The sequence below is a fragment of the Bufo bufo genome, chromosome 1, assembly GCF_905171765.1.
Source record: "Bufo bufo chromosome 1, aBufBuf1.1, whole genome shotgun sequence".
Lineage (NCBI taxonomy): Eukaryota > Metazoa > Chordata > Amphibia > Anura > Bufonidae > Bufo > Bufo bufo.
The window spans coordinates 716,598,571-716,620,026 of record NC_053389.1 but is presented as its reverse complement, the minus strand read 5'-3'; the positions used below and the strand labels follow the sequence as shown (position 1 = coordinate 716,620,026).

Sequence of the window (21,456 nt, the reverse complement as noted above, 5' to 3'; positions counted from 1 at the left end):
CCCTTCTTGCGGGACGCCAGGTGAGGATTCAGTCGGATGATGCCACGGCCGTGGCTTACATCAACAATCAAGGCGGGACCCGCAGCCGGATGGTGATGCAGGAGGTGACGAGAATTCTGCTGTGGGCAGAGTCGCACGTTCTGATATTGTCGGCAGTGTTCATTCCAGGGATAGACAACTGGACAGTGGACTTTTTAAGCTGCAACTTGGTGGGTCCAGGCGAGTGGTCTCTGCATCTGGATGGCGTCCAGGCTCAACAGCAAGCTCCCGATGTTCCTGACTCGCGCACGAGATCCGAAGCAGTCTATGCAAGGTCGCGGCAGAAGGGATTCCGACCGCTCTCATCGTCCCAGATTGGCCTCGCCGCGCATGGTTCTCGAACGTGGCTCGGATGCTGGCGGACGCCCCATGGCCTCTTCCCAGCAGAAAGTACCTACGGTCGCAGAGCCCGCTCTTTCACCGGAATTTACGGTCTATTCGTGTAACGGCGTGGCTGTTGAAACCGTCATCCTGGAGAAGAGGGGGTTCTCGGTAGGGATCGACCGATATTGATTTTTTAGGGCCGATACCGATAATTTGTGAACTTTCAGGCCGATAGCCGATAATTTATACCGATGTTCTGGGAATTTTCATTTTTGAGAAAAAAAAAATTCCTACACAAATCTGCTGAAAATTAATGTTTATTGTTAATGTGTATTTTTTTTGTTTATTGTTAATGTGTATTTATTTTAGTTTTTTTAAAATCTTTTTCATTTATACTTAATATTTTTGTGGTTTTTTTTTTTACTAACTTTTAGCCCCTTTAGGGACTAGAACCCTTGTCCTATTCCCCCTGATAGAGCTCTATCAGGGTGAATAGGAGCTCACACTGTCCCTGCTGCTCTGTGCATAGTGCACACAGCAGCATGGAGCTTATCATGGCAGCCAGGGCTTCAATAGCGTACTGGCTGCCATGGTAACCGATCGGAGCCCCAGGCTTACACTGCTGGGGCTCCGATCGGAGGAGCAGGGGAGAGGGGATCCTGTGGCCACTGCCACCAATGAGTAATACTGGGTGGGGGGGCGCACTGCGCCACCAATTATTAATACTGGGGGGCTTGGGGGGGGCGCACTGCGCCACCAATGAAAATAAGTCTCTCAATCATTCATATACAGGAAGCGGGAGCTGGCTGCAGAATCACATAGCCGACTCCCGACCTCTATGAGCGGTAGCTGCGATCCGCGGCACCTGAGGAGTTAACTACCGCAGATTGCAGCTACAGTTCATAGAGGTCGGGAGCCGGCTATGTGATTCTGCAGCCAGCTCCCGCCTCCTGTATATGAATTAATGAAAGGCTTATCTTCATTGGTGGAGCGCTGGCCACAGCCCCTCCCCTCCTCTTATGTTCTCTCCTCTCATTGGCAGCAGCAGCACAGGGGGAGGAGACACTACTTCCTTCTCCCCTGTGCTGCGGAGGGAACACAGAGAGCGCTGAACAGCGCGTTCTGTGTTCCCAATAAGTTATCGGTATATCGGCAAAATAGATGCCGATACCGATAACGTTCAAAATCCTCAATATCGGCCGATAATATCGGCCAAACCGATAATCGGTCGATCCCTAGTTCTCGGATTCAGTTATTAGAACCATGATCAGTGCGAGGAAGCCGGCTTCCTCCCGGATTTACTATCTTACCTGGAAGGCCTTCCTGGCTTTTTGTGAGAACTCGGGGTTCCTCCCCTTCGCTTTTCCATCCCAATGGTGCTGTCGTTTCTTCAGTCCGGGCTTGAGATGGGACTGTCGCTGAGTTCCCTGAAAGGTCAGGTTTCGGCTCTGGCCGTCTTTTTCCAGAGGTCACTTGCTCTTATAGGTCCTGTGCAGACTTTTCTTCAGGGGGTGGTACATTTGGTTTTCCCTTTATGTTCCCCTTTTGCCTCCTTGGGATCTCAATTTGGTCCTGCGCGCTCTGCAGACGGCCCCCTTCGAACCTCTAAGTGAGGTCTTCTGACTTTTCTCACCTGGAAAGTGGTCTTCCTTGTGGCCATATCTTCCATCAACGGGTGTTGGAGCTGGCCGCTCTTTCCTGCCAGGAGCCTTTTCTGTTTTTTTCACCAGGATAAGGTTGTGCTCCGTCCGGTTCCCTCTTTTTTGCCCTAGGTGGTCTCTCCTTTCCACCTTAACGAGGATCTTGTCCTGCCCTCTTTTTACCCTTCTCCGGCAATCCCCAAGGAACGCGCTATGCATTCCCTGGATGTCGTCCGGGCCTTGAAGGTGTGTCTCACGGCTACCGCTTCCGTCCGCCGTTCGGATTCCCTCTTTGTGTTTCCCGAGGGACCTCGTAGGGGTCTGGCGGCCTCCGAGGTCTCTGTGGCGCGATGGATCTGTTCGGCTCTTCCCGCGGCTGATCGCGCTCGTGGTAGGGTTCCCACGGCTCGGATACCGCTCACTCCACTAGGGCGGTGGGGGCTTCCTGGGCAAGGCGCAATTGTGCCTCTGCGTCTCAATTGTGTAAGGCGGCCACCGGGTCGTCCTTACATTCCTTTACGAAGTTTTATCAGCAAAATTCCCTGGCTTCGGCTGATGCTGTCTTTTTGGCCGCAGGGTTTTACAGGCGGTGGTTCCTGTTTATCCGTTGGACGTTCCTCCTGGCGGTGCTGATATTGTTCCCACCCCATGGACTGCTTTAGGACGTCCGATGGTCTATGTCCCTCAATGGAAAAAAGTACGAGAAAAGGAGATTTTTTTTTTTTTTTTTTTTTTTTGTGAAACTCGCCTGTAAAATCTTTTTCTCGACTTTTCCATTGGGGGACACAGCTCCCACCCATTCTGCCTGTTGCAGGAGGGGTTTTCAGTTCGGTTTATGTTTGTGGTTGGACCTCATAGGCTTTGGTCCGATGGCTTCCATTACTTTTTCTTGTCTCCTTCTCCTACTGCTTTTGCAACGCCTGAGCTTCTCCTGGTGGAGTCGGGGGGGTATAGCCCGAGGAGGAGGAGCTCTTTTGTATTTGCATAGTGTCCCTCCTACTAATACCTCTAAGCTATACCCAGGGTCTGTGTCCCCCAATGGAAAAGTCGAGAAAAAGATTTTACAGGTGAGTTTTACAAAAAATCTCCTTTTTTCACCGGTGTGTGTGATTTTTCATATTTTTTTTTTTTTAGCAGATTCCATACTGATGCATTCTTTTCTGGGGTTCCATTCATATTTTTTGCGGATCTGTGTGACTGCTCTGCAAATTATATAACATGTCCTATTCTTGCCTGTGTTGCGGAATAGAATAGCCCTTTCTATTGATGGAAGTGAGGAAAAAATGTGGAGTGCCGCTTAAGATATCTGTATTTTGCAGACCGAAATCCGTTTTTAGTCTTTTTTTGCGCTAATGTGTAATTCAGGGTACTTTTTTTTTTTTTTTTTTTTTTTTTAGCATATGGAATTTTTTTTCTATTAATACTGTAAATTTCACACTGCATAAACCCTTAAGTCAGTTATTAGTCATGTGCATTCGGTAATTACAGTAAGTGTAGTGTTTTTTTTTTTTTTTTTTGTTATGTATATGGAAGAACATTTATTTTATATCCAATTAAATATTTTTTTATTTTTTTTATTTAGTTACCTTTTGAGGGATTCTTGTTTGAAATCTTTATTATAACCTTATAATGTATTGGCCTGTATGCCGATCCATTACCTCTGTGGCGTTGGGTATGTACACAGGCTGTTATTAGGGCGACTGTTGGTGTGCCCTGACAGCAGACTTGGTGTACAGACACCCTGGTTTCCTCTTTAGGTCCCCAGGGCTTAGGTTTCCTCCAATCTGTGATGAACGATTGTTTCCCAATAACACGGATTGGGAGTGGAGTCCCTTCTGATCATGCTGCAGTCACTCTTGATTTGTGGCAATCAAAGGTTTTAATGGCCATGCAGGGAGCAACTTCAGAATCGGCTGCTTAGCGCTCATTAGACAACCAAGCACCCGGTCCAGGGCGACATAGGACACTGTCCTGTGCAGGGCTTATTCTGCAGCACTGGAAACACACATGGACTGTCATTGATGCTCCAGCATTTCTTTGTGATATTTTCCATTCTTTTCACTGCAACATGGTTCACCTAGATATATGCTCGGGTGGAGATGCTTACCATTTAATGTTACAGCATCTTATAATATGAGACCTCTTGTACTTTTAGGTGACTTCAGATGCCCCGTAAAGGAAGAGGTAGCTGTGACCAGTGGAGAGTGGGAGGTTCTTGGTAGACATGGATCCACTGTAAGTTTACATAACTACTGTTCTTATTTTTGTGTGTGTCGGAGGGAGCGTTAAAGCGTGCAGTTAAATAATAATGTATGCAATGCGTTTTGAAGTTACGCAGCACTTTTTTTTCCTGTGAAGCATGCACTGGCATGCCATTTTATTTTATTTTTTTTATTTTTTTCAAAAGTCTTTATAGGACTAGAAAAATGCCAGTAAAAATCTATGTTAAAATAAATAAAATATTAAACGCCAAAAATTCTATGGACTTTTTCTGCTCATTTTATTGGTTAGGATTTTCAGACTTGTCAGTTTGCAAATCTAAAAGCTTAAAGGGAACCTGTTGTGTAGAACATGGTGCCTGAGCTTCAGGCAGCATATTATAGAGCAGGAGGAGATGAGCAGATCGATATATAGTTTTATGGGAAAAGATTAAGTGTAGCCTGTTTTTCATTCATTTACATTCTTGCTTGTTTGTGACTTTGAAGTCCAGGAGGCGGTCCTATCAGTGATTGACAGCCTTCCCTCTATGACTGTGTATACAGAGAGAGCTGTCAATCACTGATAGGATCGCCTCCTTGACATCAAAGCCCAGAATGAGCAGGAATTTAAATCGTGATATACTTTGTTCAGCTCCTTCTGCTCTGTAACATGGTGCTGGCAGATAACATTGTATTTTTTGACTGGTAACTAGTGTTGAGCGAACTTCTGTTTTAAGTTCGGCGTCTAAAGTTCGGCTTCCGGTTAGCGAAGAATCCGGATATGGATTCCGAATTCCGTTATGGTCCGTGGTAGCGGAATCAATAATCGGCCATTATTGATTCCGCTACCACGGACCCCAACGGAATTCGGAAACCATATCGGGATTCTTCGCTAACCGGAAGCCGAACTTTAGACGCCGAACTTAAAACAAAAGTTCGCTCAACACTACTGGTGACAGGGTACCCTTAGGCCTCATGCACACGAGCGTATTTTCTTTCCGTGTCTTTTTTTTTTTTTTTTTTTGCAGACCGTATACGGAACCATTCATTTAATGGGTCCGCAAAAAACCCTGGAAGTTACAAGTTGCATTCCGTTTGCGTTCCGCAAAAAAATAGAACATGTCCTATTATTGTCCCCATTAGGGGCAATCTGTTCCGTTCCGCAAAATACAGAATGCACACGGACGTCATCCGTATTTTTTTTGCGGAAGGTTGTGTGCATGAGGCCTTAAGTTGTAAAAGTTCAGACTGTTCAGAAATGTTACAGGTCTGTCTCTTCAGCTTATTCTTAGCCTTGTGATGGCTGAGTGAGACCGAAACATCAGAGAGAAAAAATTTCAGTTTGAGATTTGGAAAAGGGAAAATGTGTTGAGGCTCGCTCTCAAGTAAAAGTGCCAGCCCTTGTTTGTTAAAGTGTGCATTGAAGGCTTGTATGGTAAATGGAAAAACTCTCTTAATTCTTCAGATTCGGGTAGATGAAGTCAATAAACTGGTCTATTTTGAAGCCACAAAGGACACCCCTCTAGAACATCATCTGTATGTTGCAAACTATGAGACTCCAGGAGAGGTGAAGAGACTCACAGATCTTGGCTTTTCCCATTCCTGTTGTGTTAGTAAGGTAAGCTTTTTTTCAGTTTTCTCTCATGTCAAGTTTTTGAAAACTGCATTAAGGGCCCTTTCATTCAATGTTGCCGCCCCTTTGTTCAGACATTTCTGTGCAGTGTTTTTTCTGAAATGTCTCTGAGCTGATCTTGTGTTCTGCTTCCATTCAGCACTGCGATATGTTCATTAGTAGATACAGCAGCCAGACCCTCCCACATTCAGTGCATCTTTTTAAAATCAAAGGCAACGGATCTGATCCAACACAAAAGGATAAAGATTTTTGGGCTACTCTTCTGGAGTCACCAGGTGAGATGGAAATGATATTATATGCCGATGTGGTCTAATTTTTAGAATGTGCCATTGTAAATCTTTTCCAGCATTGATTTGTTTTTTGCTCCTGTTGATACTGTAATATTTTTCCCATAGGGACCGTTCCTGGGTACATAGCCCCAGAAATTTTCTCTTTCCCCAGTAGGACAGGATTCACTCTTTATGGCATGATGTATCGACCTCATCAGTTGCAGCCAGGGAAGAAGTACCCCACTGTTCTCTTCATATATGGAGGTCCACAGGTAAGAGGTCCTTCATATGGATATCAGTGGCATGAAGTGTACTATGAATCTAGAGATACCCAACCTGCGGCCCTCCAGCTGTAGCAAAACTACAACTCCCAGTAGACCTGGACAGCCTATAGCTGTTAGGGCATGCTGAGTGTTGTAGTTTTGCAACAGCTGGAGGGCCGCAGGTTGAACATCCCTGATCTAGAGGTAAACTTTCAGCTGACCTAAACATGCATGTTGACGGTGAGCTCGGAGAAGACTATGTGTGCTTAATGTGTGTCCGGCTGTCTGGTGTGCATTTAAGTGAATGGGAGCTGAGCTGCAGTACCCTGGCATGGTGGATGGAGCCTTCTGCTTCCAACTTTGCCCACTGTGACGTTTCCAGAACAGACAGCTGCCTCAAACAGCTGATTGATGGGGTGCTGGGAGCTGGACCCCCACCGATCTGATATTGATAACTTGTCAGTATCTAAAACGTAGGCAATTTTGCCTTCTTGTAAGAGATTATAGTTTACTGTATTCAGTATTTTTTTTTCTTTTTTTTCTTTTTAGGTTCAGCTGGTTAACAACAGATTCAAGGGCGTTAAGTATTTTCGGCTGAATACCCTTGCATCATTGGGTTATGTAGTTGTTGTTATCGACAATCGAGGTTCCTGTCACCGTGGACTAAAGTTTGAAGGAGCATTCAAGTACAAGATGGTGAGAAAATGCTGTAATGTAGTTATAATGGCTTTGTGTCTCTTTCCCAATGCAACTTTAAATAAGTAAGCATTTATCTGTTATTAGAGAAAGAAACCCGCCCTGTCTCAAGTTGTCCCAGTGCATAATCAATCTTTTGTATTTCTCTGTAGGGTCAAGTGGAGATAGATGATCAGGTGGAGGGTTTGCAGTATCTGGCTGCTAAGCATAGTTTCATAGACCTTGACCGAGTTGGTATCCATGGCTGGTCATATGGAGGCTACCTCTCGCTAATGGCTTTGATCCAGAAACCTGATATTTTCAGAGTAAGTTCCTATAAAAACTGTAGAGCTTGCTGCATACTGATTTACATAGAACTCAATATTAGTGTTATGCCTTAAAGGGGCATTTCCTTCTCACACGTTTATAGGTCCAGGTCTCACCTCTGGGTTCCACTCCTATCTTTAGACCAGTCCACTCTAAAGTGAAGGGGAGCGCACTGCACAATCACAGCCACCCTCCATTTACTGCTATAGAAGGTCCCAAAGTGGAGAAAAGAGAAGTGGCTGTGAATATGCCGTTAATTTCTATGGCACTTATGAAAATAGCTGAGTGGGCTCGCTTGGCTATTTTCGGTATGCCCATAGAAGCAAATAGAGAGTGCATGCACAATGAATATGAACTTTTATTCTGCCAGATTCTGTTTCTGCAGTTGCCCAGGAGACGGTGCTTTACTGAGAAGTGTTCTCTGCATTGAGCTGCTTCACAAACACTTTGCTCTGAGTGCCAGCTGTAGCTAACAACCAGGAGACCACTACAGCTGTTGTCCTGAGCAGTGGAGAGAGGTTGTGAAGCCGCTCAAGGCATGGAGGAGATGCTATGAAGTAATAGCAGAATAAAATTTCAGATTATCACTACTCCTAATAATAAAAGCGGCATGTTTGTACTGCACTCACCCTGCATAGTGCTGTCAGAAGTTTAGCAGGGTCAAAACTGCTGACTCCTTTTAAAGGGAACCAGTAACCTGGATTTTGGGTATAAAGCTGAGGTCATAGGCTGCTAGATCGCCGCTAGCACATCCGCAATATCCAGTCCCCATAGATCTCTGTGCTTTTATTGTGTCAAAAAAAAGATTTTATAGATATGTAAATTACCCATTAGATGAGTCCTGTCTCCTCCATGCTTGAGAGAGGAGTCCAGCGTTCTCGGACTCTGAGCCCCGCATCCTCCGAATCTCCTCCTTGCTCTCTGACGTCACAAAGCTAAAGCACCGTAATCTCGTGATGCGCGAGCTAGTGCATGCGCAGTTCCTTCCCTGTGCTGGCATCAGCCTCAGGGGGCGAACACTATGCCAACACTGCGCTTGCACATCGCGAGATTACAGCGCTCTAGCTTTGGGATGTCGGGGAGCAAGGAGGAGATTCGGAGGATGCAGGGCGGTGCTGGGCTCCTTCACAGTTTTGACACAATAAAAGCACACAGAGCTATGGGGACTGGATATTGTGGATGTGCTAGCAGCCATCTAGCCGCCCATGTCCTCAGCTCTATACACAAAATCCAGATGACAGGTTCCCTTTAAGCTCCTGAGCTACCCCTAGTGGTCGGTGCAGGCATACAGAATTGTATTATTATGTAATTGATATTGCGATTATTCTATTTGCATGTCTTTTTGCCTAGATAGTGGTAGTAACTCTTGTTTCTTTATTCCAGGTAGCTATTGCTGGAGCCCCCGTAACACTTTGGATCTTCTATGATACAGGATATACAGAGCGGTACATGGGTCATCCTGACCAAAATGAACATGGCTACTACCTAGGCTCTGTTGCAATGCAAGCAGAAAAATTTCCCTCTGAGTAAGTGCGATACCCAGTTTATCTAGGACAAAGACAGAAACAATGTGCATAGAGCCTTTTCATGGGCAGTATACATCAGAAAAATGAACAGATTTACAGCTCTGACTGTTGGCTATGACATATGCCATTGTGTGTTATCCATAGGGCCCTTTTTTTTTTGTGACGTTTTGTCTGATACTATCCTGTAAGGTTGAAAGCAAAGATATATTGACGCATACCACCCAAGTGGGAACTAAAGGGATGCTGCTTGGCCTACTTGAATGGACCCTATGGATATGGTTAATGTATTGCCGGAAACCTTTTCCAGTATATATGTTAATAAAAATAATTCACTGGATGTGATTAAGATTACATCTTTTAGACACAATGCTATGTTAATCACAGCTTTACACCATGATGTGTTCCACACTTATGTAGATCTTCTACTTTTTTTGTCTCTTTTAGACCAAGTCGTCTTCTTCTATTGCATGGTTTCCTAGATGAAAATGTTCACTTTGCTCACACAAGCATCCTCCTTAGTTTCTTAGTGCGCAGTGGGAAGCCGTATGACCTACAGGTGAGTACTGACAATTCTATTTAGGCTACTTTCACACTGGCGTTTTGGCTTTCCGTTTGTGAGATCCGTTTGCCCTAATGCATTCTGAGTGGAAAAGGATCCGCTCAAAATGCATCAGTTTGCCTCCATTCCGTCTCCATTCCGCTTTGAAGGCTGACACCAAACCGCTGCTTGAAACTGAGCCAAACTGACCCGTTCTGACACACAATGTAAGTCAATGGGGACTGATCCGTTTTCTATGACACAATCTGTCACAATAGAAAACAGATCCGTCCTCCATTGACTTTCGATGGTGTTTAAGACGGATCTGTCTTGGCTATGTTACAGATAATACAAACGGATCAGTTCTGAACGGATGCAGACGGTTGTATTATCTGAACGGATCCATGACGGATCCGCGCTAAACGCGAGTGTGAAAGTAGCTTTACCAGGAACTGTCTCCGCTGCTGGTGTTACTGAAGTTTTGTTTTCTCGCTCATATCATTGGGGGACACAGGACCGTGGGTATAGCTTGCTGCTGCCACTAGGAGGCGACACTAGGCTGAAAACTGTTAGCTCCTCCCCTGCAGGCTATACCCCCTCCAGCCTGGAGAGAGCATTTCAGTTTTTAACTTAGTGTCGTAGGAGGCAGACCTCCCTGCTTAGCAGGGTGGCTCTTTTGGAAATTTTATTTTTTATTTTATTAGGTTCATGGGGCACAGATTCACATGGCGTCTGTCTCCCTGGTTAGCCGGTGTCTGTTCCCCCCCCCCCCCCTTCCCCCCCAAGAAGACAAGTGGACCAGGGCAGCCTCGCTCCCCTGCTTCCTACCAGCAATAGGGCCACCTACTCACCAGCCCTATCCTGCCCGGACCCCTGATGCCTTCTGCCAGCGGTTGTTGGGTGGCCCTGCTGGGACAACATCTAAGGGTGAAGTCCACGGAAGACAGGTGAGTATTACTCCCTCCCTCCCTTAGCTCCTCACCCCTGTCTGCTGGGTAGCGATCTCCCTCCTGCGTTCTCAGATCCTCAGGTACGGCACTGCGGGGGTTTGTCGGCAGCATCGCGGCTGCAGCCGGCTCTGCTACTACAAGGAGAGCGGTCCGATCTCTCCCTCTTCAGCGCTCTACCTCCCCACTCCACTTCTTAAGTCTCCAGGCATCTCCCGAGGTAACATGTCCGGCTCTATATTAACCCCTTCCTGTCTCATGGTGGCTCCTAGCATGCGAGCGGGGGGCGTGGCTTCTTCCCGGCCATTTCCTCACACGACCTGCGCGGGGTGCCGAGCCTATTTTCCCGTGCGGGGCCTATTTTCCCACCGCGGCACTCCGGAGGACCTCTCCAGCGCTCCCTTGCCACAAAACACAGGACCTGGGACTTCTAATGGTAGGAGATTGCTACCCCCTCCAGCATAGGGAAGCCACACAATGTCAGACCCAGCCAAGACCCCTCCCCAGGCACCCTGTAGGACCACTTATTATGCCTGTACTTCATGTTCTGTTAAATTCTCTCGTGGCCAGTCACTCTCACTATGCTCTGCATGTCAGGCAGCCCCACAGAGCCATCCATCCATATTGTCACAACCCACAGGAGTTCAAGACCCCTCTGGCTGTGGAGAACCTGACTGGGCAAGGTCCCTGTCCCGGGCAGTAGAAGACCTCTCAAGTCTCCCATTCCACCCTTTCATTACTGGGTCGTTTGGTAGAGAGATCACCCACAGTGCAGCCCTCACCTTCGCAAGGTGCACAAACTAGGAGCAGGCTTACTAGAAAGCGTCCCAGATCAGGTCGTCATTCCTCTTCTGACGCCTCTGCATCCCCTCCCCCTCCCGGTTCCCGATCTCAGACGTCCTCCATTTTAGGTGACGCACTATCAGATGGTGAGATTGCGGATTCAGATACAGAGATGGACCTGGAGCAGTCTTCCCAGATTGCGTCTATGGTAGATGGTCTGATTTCAGCTATCCGGGCCACTTTCAAAGTTCAGGAGGAACTCCCCTCCACCAGGGTGTGTCGTTTTTGCATACGAAGCAGACCCCTAAGTCCTTCCCTGTACACGACGACTTTTCCGTTGTTGTCGCAAAGGCTTGGGACCAGCCAGGTTTGCGCTTCATTGTCCCAAAGCGGTTAGACTTGCTCTACCCTTTTCCAACTGATTGTGTGGAAAAATGGGCCTCACCTCCGAAGGTAGACCCACCGGTCGCTCGCCTCGCAAAGAACACGACTATTCCGGTGGTGAATGGCTCCTCTCTCCAGGACCCAGTAGATCGGCGCATTGACTCGCTATCGAAGTTGGTCTTTGCAGCCAGTGGTTCAGCCTTACGCCCGATCTTCGCATTGGCATGGGTAGCCAAGGCGGTTTCGGAGTGGGCCCTCCATTTGATCCAAGACCTTGCGACCAATCTTCCTCCGGCGGAACTCCAGTCCTTGGCGGTACAAATTTCGCAGGCAGGAAAGTACCTCTGCGAAGCGGCTCTGGACGCGGGGACGATGGTCGCCCGTTCCTCGGCTCTCGCGGTATCTATCCGCCGAGAACTGTGGCTTAAAGTCTGGTCGGCGGATTCATCCTCCAAACGTTCTCTTTCAAGACTTCCCTTTGCCGGGTCTCGACTCTTTGGTACCCGGCTAGATGATATTATTTTGGAAGGAACAGGGGGAAAAAAGCACCCATTTACCGCAACCCAAGGCGAAACGTTTCTTTTCGTCCTAGGGTCACATCTTCCCGTTATCAGTCCTTTCGTAGGTTTGCGGGCACTCATCCGGCGGCCCCACCTGCATCTAGGCCACCCAATCAGGACCAGCGAAAAGGCCCATCCTTCAAACCCCAGCCAGCATGGCGTCCGCGAGCGCAACAGCCTCGTTCCGCTCCCGGGAAACAGCCCTCAGCATGAAGGTCTCCTTCTTTTTCAGGAAATGTGGTGAACTCGTATATCGGACGCTTGGGCACGAGAGGTAGTGACATCAGGATACAAGATAGAATTAAAATCTATCCCACCCAACCGTTTCTTCCTCTCCTAGCCGACCAAGGATCCAGGTCGGGCGGCTGCTTTCTTCCAAGCAGTCCAGTCCCTTCTCATACGGGGCGTGATAATTTCGGTCCCCTTACACAAAAGATTTACTGGTTTTTATTCAAACCTTTTTGTAGTACCCAAAAAGGAAGGCGATGTTCGCCCAGTGCTGGACCTCAATATAGTGAATCGCTTCCTCCGCATTCAACAGTTCAAGATGGAGATACTCCGCTCCGTGATTGCCTCTTTGGTACAGGGGGAACTCATGGCATCGATAGACATCCAAGACGCCTACTTTACACGTTCCATCGCATCCGCTCATCAATGTTTTCTTCGTTTTGCCATTCATTCATGTCACTACCAGTTCGTCGCCCTGCCATTCGGCGTAGCGACGGCTCCGAGAGTGTTCACAAAGGTGCTTGCCCCCCTCCTGGGTCTCCTGCGCTCCAGGGGCATCACTCTCCTCCCGTATCTAGACGATATCTTGATCAAAGTATCTACGGTCTCCCAATGTGAGGAGAGTCTCCAGGTCACTTTGAGCACCCTGTCCCGCTTCGGGTGTATAGTCAATCGGCGGAAATCCTGCTTATCTCCCACCACACAAATCAGGTTTCTGGGCATGATACTAGACTCAGGTGCAGCCGTGGTACATCTGCCATTGGACAAGAGCGTGGACATTCAGAGATCTATACGCATATTACTCCAACGCCGCAATAAGTCTATCCGCAATTGCATGCGGGTGCTGGGCATTATGGTGGCCTCCTTCGAGGCTATTCCCTTCGCTCAATTTCACACGAGGTGTTTTCAACGAGCCATTTTGTCATCTTAGGACAAATCCCCGAATTCTCTGGATCGCCGGATCCGGCTGTCCCCCCAAACACATACAGCCCTCGGTTGGTGGACAGAGTCTGCGCATCTGTTGGCGGGGAAATCCTTCCTTCCAGTGATATGGATGATCATTACAACAGACGCCAGCCTTCGCGGTTGGGGCTGAGTTCTCGCTACACGGACGGTCCCGGGTGTTTGGTCTCCATCGGAGTCCAAACTTCCCATCAACATACTGGAACTCCGGGCCATTTATCTCTCCCTTGTCCTTTTGGACTCCACTTCTGCAGGGTCGTCCGATCAGGGTGCAGTCGGACAATGCCACAGCTGTGGCCTACATCAACCACCAAGGAGGGACTCGCAGCCTTCCGGTGATGCAGGAGTCTGCGAAGATTTTGCAGTGGGCGGAGTCCCATGTTCCGATGATTTCGGCAGTCTTCATCTCAGGAGTGGACAACTGGATGGCAGACTTTCTCAGCCGGACAACAGTGGACCCGGGGGAGTGGTCCCTCCATCCGGAGGTGTTCGAGGCCATCTGTCTCAGGTGGGGACGTCCGGAAGTGGACTTGATGGCGTCCAGGTTCAATCACAAGCTCCCGTGCTTCCTCTCTCGCGCAAGGGATCCAGCAGCACACGGCGTGGACGCTCTCGTGGCGCCTTGGGACAGCTTTGCGTTTCTTTACGTGTTCCCACCATTACCACTTATACCTCGGATCCTACGCAGAATCAGGAGGAAGGCATCAAGACGATCCTGATCGCCCCAGACTGGCCTCGACAAGCTTGGTACTCAGAGTTCATTCTTCTGCTAGGAGATGCTCCGTGGCCTCTGCCAATCAGAACCGATCTACTCTCCCAGGGCCCAGTCTTCCATCAGAGTTTAGATACGCTGCGGTTAACGGCGTAGATGTTTAAACCTTTCTGTTGAAACGCAGAGGTTTTTCTGATGCGGTCATTCGAACCATGATTAGGGCCAGGAAACCTTCCTCTTCTAGGATTTACTACCGGACCTGGAAATCCTTCTTGCGTTTCTGCGAGGAACGAGCTCTTCCTCCCAGGCGTTTTTTCCCTTCCGACTGTTCTAGCGTTCCTTCAGTCAGGATTGGACCTGGGCATGGCTCTCAGTTCCCTCAAAGGGCAGGTCTCTGCCTGGTCCATTTATTTCCAACGTACTCTAGCCGTCCTAGGTCCGGTCAAGACTTTCTTGCAAGGAGTAGCTCACACCGTTCCCCCATATCGGCCCCCATTACATTCTTGGGACCTGAACCTGGTTCTCAGTGCACTCCAGACAGCGCCATTTGAACCTCTGAGCGAAGTTTCCGTCCGTCTACTTTCCTGGAAAGTGGCCTTTTTAGAGGTCATTACCTCTCTTCGACGGGTTTCGGAACTGGCAGCTCTCTCCTACAAGGAACCCTTTTTGGTGTTTCACCAAGATAAGGTGGTTCTTCGTCCAGTGCCATCTTTTTTTTTACCAAAGGTTGTTTCTGCCTTTCACGTGAATGAGGACATTGTTTTGCCCTCAATCTTCTCATCCGTCTGGATGTAGTACGGGCCTTGAAGATCTATCTGTCGGTGGTGGCCCCCTTTAGATGAACTGACGCTCTGTTCGTTATCTCGGAAGGCCCTCGTAAAGGTTTGGCGGCTTCAAAGGTGACTATTGCTCGGTGGATTCGCTCGGCCATTGCCGAGGCCTATCGTTCCAGGGACAAGGTTCCTCCACCCGGAATCACGGCTCACTCTACCAGAGCGGTCGGGGCTTCTTGGGCACACCTCCACCACGCTTCTGCGTCTCAGTTGTGTAAAACAGCGACTTGGTCCTCGCTACAAAATTTTACCGGGTGCATTCATTGGCCTCGGCGGATGCTTCTCTTGGCCGCAGGGTTCTGCAGGCCGGAGTTCAGTGACTTCCATAGAGAGTTGGTTTGGGAGAATTTTGTTTCCCTCCCCGGGGACTGCTTTAGGACGTCCCACGGTCCTATGTCCCCCAATGATATGAGCGAGAAAATGAGATTTTTGTGAACTCACCGGTAAAATCTCTTTCTCGCTTGATTCATTGGGGGACACAGCACCCACCCACATATTGTTGTGATGCAAGTGGGGTCCCTGTTTTGTCTGTTGGGACCTTGGGTTTGGTTTGGTCTCATGACAGTGTACAGTTTTCTGTTGATTTTTACTTTCATTTGGTCTCTCCTACTGCTGGAGCACAAACTGAAATGCTCTCTCCAGGCTGGAGGGGGTATAGCCTGCAGGGGAGGAGCTAACACTTTTCAGCCTAGTGTCGCCTCCTAGTGGCAGCAAGCAGCTATACCCACGGTCCTGTGTCCCCCAATGAATCAAGCGAGAAAGAGATTTTACCGGTGAGTTCACAAAAATCTCATTTTTCAAAGGGAACCTGTCACGTTGAACATGATGTCTGAATATATATATGAAAAGATTTGGTTAAGGGTACTTTCACACTATTGTTTTTCTTTTCCGGCACGGAGTTCCGTCAAAAGGGGTTAATGCCAGAAAAGAACTGATCAGTTTTATCCCCATGCATTCTGAATGGAGAGTAATCCGTTCAGGATGCATAAGGATGTCTTCAGTTCAGACCGAAAAAAAAAGGTGAAAAAATTAAATGCCAGATCCGTTTTGCCAGATAACACCGGAAAGACGGATCCGGCATTTTAATGCATTTTTCTGACTGATCAGGCATTTTTAAGACTGATCAGGATCCTGATCAGTCTTATAAATGCCATCAGTTGGCATACGTTTTGCCGGATCACTCTGCCGCAAGTGTGATCACTCTGCCGCAAGCTCATTCTGAGCTTTAAAGTCCAGGAGGAGGTCCTGTCAGTGATTGACAGCTCTCTCGGTATGCACAGTCATAGAGGGAAGGCTGTCAATCACTGTTAGGACAGCCTCCTGGACGTCAAAGTCCAGAATGAGCAACTTTGTAAATGAATAAGTTACAAAGTTTATACTGAATCTTTTCCCATAAAACTATATATCAGTCTGCTCCACTCCTTCTGCTCTATAACCTACTGCTATCAGTTCAGACACCATGTTCAAAGTAACGGATTCCCTTTAATCATATAAAAAACTGTTTAATAGCAGTATAATATTATCGGTTTAATTTGCAGGGAACCTGTCAAAATGAAAATGCTAAATAATTTGCAAGCAGCATGTTATAGAACAAGAGGAGCTAAGCAAAATGATTTATTTGCTTTGTGGGAAAAGAATTAGTAAAACTTGTAATTCATTGAAATTCCTGCACACCCTGAGCTTTGAAGTCCAAGAGGCGGTCCTAACAGTGATTGACAGCTCTCTCTGTATGCACAGTCATAGAGGGAAGGCTGTCGATCACTGATAGGACCGCCTCCCTGACTTCAAAACCCAGAACGAGCATAATTTAAATGAAAGAAATGTAACATACTGAATCTTTTCCTATAAAACTATACATCAATCTGCTCAGCTCCTCCTGCTCTATGAACTGCTGCCTGCAGCTCAGACGCCATGTTCAACGTGACACGTTTAAATTAGTTAGTTGGGTATTTTGTTAGTTTTCGCTCAGTTGCAGGAAACTGAATGATGGACACGATGGGGAGGCTTTCCTTTATCTTGGAGGGGTTTTCTATAAGTTAAATACTGATGACCTATTAGATTGACTCTCCCTAAGATCAACTGTTTGCAGGAGCTTCTGTGTGCTGGAACCAGAACAGTACAGCTCCATACACTCTAGTGGCAATGCCTGGTTATTGCATCATGGCTCCTAGCTACTTGACTGTAAGGAGAGTGATATAGAAAGTTAAAGGCCATGTACACATTCTGAGTCAATTTTTTTTAAATCATTTTTTTATTATTGCATTTAACTTATTTTTGTCTAAAAATCAAATTTTTGTATTGGCCTTTATTAAAAATATTGAGCTGTTCAGTCACAAAGGGTTAACTGTTTTTCTAACTGTGTGACTAGTACTTTCACTTTGTGCCGGTCATCTAATTACCCTTATTTCTACGGGTACTTTCACACTTGCGGCAGAGGGTTCTGCCTGCCTTGATCCGGCAATTCGGACGCATACTGATGGCATTTGTCAGACGGATCCGTATTAAAAATGCAATGAAATACCGGCATTCCGGTAAGTGATCAGTATTTTTGGCCGGAGAGAAAACTGCAGCATGCTGCGGTATTTTCTCCGTCCAAAAAAACGTAAGAGGGACTGAACTGATGCATCCTGAACGGATTGCTTTCCATTCAAAATACATTAGGATAAAACTGATCAGTTTTTTCCGGTATTGAGCTCCTGTGACGGAACTCCATACCGGAAAACAAAAACGCTAGTGTGAAAGTACCCTAAACTACTGAGAGGTTCTAAACACTTATTTAAGCCACATTCTCATCAGTAAGCTAAGGATGGAGCTATAATGAGTGTTCATGATGTAAGAGAGTAAAGATAAGAAGTCCGTCTGCTCCTCAGATGACGGAAAGGACAAAAAAATCCACAGGCGGCTAGTAGAGCATGCCAGCTCTGTACACAAAAAAAAAATTCCCAACTGTTAATAAAAACCAATACATTTTTTTATTTTTAGTTCAAAATAAGTACAATGCAGTAATAAATTTTAAAAAATTGCCCCCAAAGGCATACATAGCCTTTTAAAGGGGTTGTGTAGGAGTTTTAAATTGATTACCTATCCTCAGGATAGGTAATCAATATCTGATAGGTGGGGGTCTGACACCCAGCACCCCTGCCGATCAACTGTTTGAAGAGGAGGGGATGCTCCATGCGAGCGCCGCTTCCCGGTCATTACACTATGCGTCATCTCCTCTAGATCGGTGGCACAGTGTAATTACAAGTACTCGCTCCATTGAAGTGAAAGGAGCGGGTACGTGTAATTACACTCGCTTCTGAGACGATATGTAATGAACAGGAAGCAGCGCCGAGCGCCGCCTCCTCTTCAAACAGCTAATCTGCAGGGCTGTCAAGTATCGGACCCACGCCCATCAGATATTAATCATCTATTCTGAGGATAGGTCATCAATATAAAACCCATGCACAATCCCTTTAAACTGTACAAATTTTCAGTAATTTTTATTTACCTAAAGAGATGGTGCCAAGTATCGATTAACTGATTTTTGGGGGTCTGACTACTGGCTTCACTACCAATCCTCAGAACAAGGGTTCTGTTCACCCATCCTGGTGAAGTGACAGGTCAAGCACGGGCTGTCCCCCTCCATTCCTTCCTTTTTGTCTTGCAATAGATGGCGTAGTATAGAAATCGGTCACCCCCAATTGATCATTTTTCCTCTATCCTGTACATAGGGAATAACTTCAGTACTTTGCACAACCCCTTTGAACAATGTTTTTTTATGTAATGCAATCCATTGCTACCTTCTTTACATTGATCTTAGTGCAGTAATCTGCAAAGGGACGCTACTAATGTAATTTTTTTTTTTTTTTTTACAGATCTACCCTCAGGAGCGTCACAGTATTCGGGTTCCTGAATCAGGAGAACATTATGAACTGCACCTCCTGTATTATCTGCAGGAAAACCTGGGGTCTCACATAGCAGTCACCAAAGCCTTGTGAGCACAGTGTTAACGGTGGTCAGCTTGGGCGTGGGAAGTGCAGCACCCCTGCGACCGCCATAGAATGGCACCTGTAGGCCCCATATACACTGCTTGGTTCTAGGCTGACCGTCAGAGGAGAAGGAATTGAAGGCATAATCCCTTTGCTACAGTGATATCTCACAACAGTTGACCAGTCAGAGGATAAATCATGTGAACCTTAGTTGGGAATTGTGATTCCCAACACCCACCCCCAACACACACACACACACACTCTCTACATGATATGGATTTATTATCTTATTTAAATTTTATTTTTTTAGGCCGAATGCAAACGACTGTGGAACACGGATGTGAAGTGGTCCGTGGTATCCCGGCCTGGCATCCTGCTGAGAGCAGGAGCGCACAGCGTCATTGGTTGCTATGATGCCGTGCGCTTCGTGCCGCCGCAGCACTACAGTAATACTCATATAGATCATACGAGTGTGTTACTGTACTGCAGCGGCGGCACGAAGCGCACCTCGTCATAGCAACAAATGACTCCGTGCGCTCCTGCTCTCAGCAGGATGCCAGGCCGGGATACCACGGACCGCTCACATCCGTGCATTCGGCCTTATTCAGTTTTTCCCCAATATCTCCATATTTTAGCATGAATCTATGAATTCGGAGTCTGTCAGTGCCCATCAACTGAATAGCATGTGTACTCTCTGTGGACATGCTTTAATATGTGATCCAGGAAAATTCTAAGCAGGGCTGTGGGTGACTAATCTATCTGGGTTCTCATTCACTGTGGGGAATGGCGGCTGCAACTGGGTACACTTCAAATTCCCCTTGAATTGAAAAGCATTCCTAGGCCTGTTGTGCTACTGAGTGTTTGCCTATGATCTGACGAGCACCATGTTATTTTGCAACTTTCGGAGTGCCTTCTATGCCTCTCTATCCACTCCTCTTCTGGTCCTGACAGTTATGATCAATTATGGGTCGCTTTGCATGCATTGACAAATTCTACGGTATTGTTGATCCTTTTCACCGGTTATTATACACCTCCACGCTCCACAATACAGCTTAACTGGGGAAAAATGCTACTTCTCCCAAACTTTGACTGGTTATCGCACCAAGAAGGTTGTAATTCAGCAGGGTCTTATTAGTATCGCAGTTCTTTTGCAGGACCATCATGCAGTGTAAATTGCCCACTTTTCCACCCCAGTTGAGCTCTTGTACAGCACTTTATAACACGTAAAAGGAAAAAGGTGCTACTCTAACTACTTGAACAATTTTTCCCGTTTGATGCGTCTTGTGAAACCTCTAATGTTGGTGGTAGTTTTAAGGATTGGGGTAGGTGGAACATGCCAATATTGTATGAGAATGCTGGCTGCTCTGATACCTCACGTTGTCATCTTGTCCTCTCTCAGCATGCTGTACACCGGATTTGTTTAAAGCTTTCCCAAATCCAACATGGACAGCAATGTATGTTTTCAAAGCCTGTCATGCAGCCAGTTTAAGTAGAACTTAACTGTAGTACGCACCCCCTTACTCTTATTGTTGTAAGTCATCTAGCGCGGGGCAGGTAACCAGCAATCTGTTTGGTGGGATATAGTTTGCTGCTAACTCCTTGTCCAGCACAGTGGGACCTGTGATCTTATCTGCTGCAGTTGTCTTCTCTTTGCTCCAGCATACAACTCTGTATCACCATACCGGCAGGAATATTGGGATTTAGGAGGATTTCCCACTGGCAGCACCCCGTTATATTAAGTAATAGTCTGAAAGACGTCATTCCATTCTGAATCAACATACTGACAAATGTACATTGAGTTGTCTGAGGATTGTTGCTCAGCACCTGTAGTTAAAGGTATGATCGGTCTGACCTCTGCCTTACATTGTCCCCTACCCTAAAGTGTGGTGGTTTGACATGCTGGGGACTGCATCACTTAAATTTACCATTGTCAGCCCAGGTGGGACAAATGTCAGCCTCCCCCTTTCAGTGATCCTGTACAAATTTCTAGAATGTCAAGTGTTTTAAACTGAACTTGTAATTATATGGATTTTTATTTTAATTGTTAACTCTTGAGCTATTAATCTCATCATGTCACTAACGAAGTATGCTCTCTACTCACAAAGTCTCTTTTAAAGGTGCCATATTCTGCTATGTTTGGAAACTAGAGATGATATAGTCTTTAAAAAAGAGGGAAACCGCGTGTCTGTGTCTTTTGGTTATTTCCTTATTTCTCTTGAAGTGCATCAAGGACTTGTTAGTTGTTTATATATGACCTGAATGTGTTTGTTCAAACTAGTGCCCCATTTCTACAACCTGTAAAGACTCGTGGGAGTGAGGGCCAAGTCCTTTCTGTCGTATGGACGTGTAATAAAAGGGGGTTGTCTAATTTACATTAAAAGAAAAAACCCTCAAGTCATACTCTCCTTGTTGATCCCCTGCTGATCTTGGTAAGCTGCTTTCTGATCCTCTACTGGTCTTGACTTCCTGGTCCTCCTCAACATCAAGTGACTGCTCAGCCATTCACTGACCTATGCAGACTATTACTGTGGCCAGTCATTGGCCGAGCAGTCCTTTCCTACAGGAGGACCAGATTAGCTGAGGTCTGGGAGATTGATGAGGTGAGTGAAAGGGATTTTCATAAATTTACTAGTTGATATATAT

At 46.7% G+C, this 21,456-nt stretch overlaps 1 protein-coding gene across 1 annotated transcript in view; it reads left to right on the top strand.

The window, feature by feature from the left end:
- Positions 1 to 19,176, top strand: part of DPP8 (dipeptidyl peptidase 8) — a 36,950-nt gene extending 17,774 nt beyond the window's left edge. Inside the window, exons 12-20 of the mRNA XM_040414281.1 lie at positions 4,159 to 4,238; positions 5,667 to 5,819; positions 5,974 to 6,109; positions 6,230 to 6,375; positions 6,916 to 7,062; positions 7,215 to 7,367; positions 8,752 to 8,894; positions 9,339 to 9,450; positions 18,700 to 19,176. Coding sequence (XP_040270215.1) covers positions 4,159 to 4,238; positions 5,667 to 5,819; positions 5,974 to 6,109; positions 6,230 to 6,375; positions 6,916 to 7,062; positions 7,215 to 7,367; positions 8,752 to 8,894; positions 9,339 to 9,450; positions 18,700 to 18,822 — 1,193 coding nt within the window. The 3' untranslated portion in view covers positions 18,823 to 19,176. The remainder of the gene's footprint in view (positions 1 to 4,158; positions 4,239 to 5,666; positions 5,820 to 5,973; positions 6,110 to 6,229; positions 6,376 to 6,915; positions 7,063 to 7,214; positions 7,368 to 8,751; positions 8,895 to 9,338; positions 9,451 to 18,699) is intronic.
- The last annotated feature ends 2,280 nt before the right edge of the window (positions 19,177 to 21,456 follow it).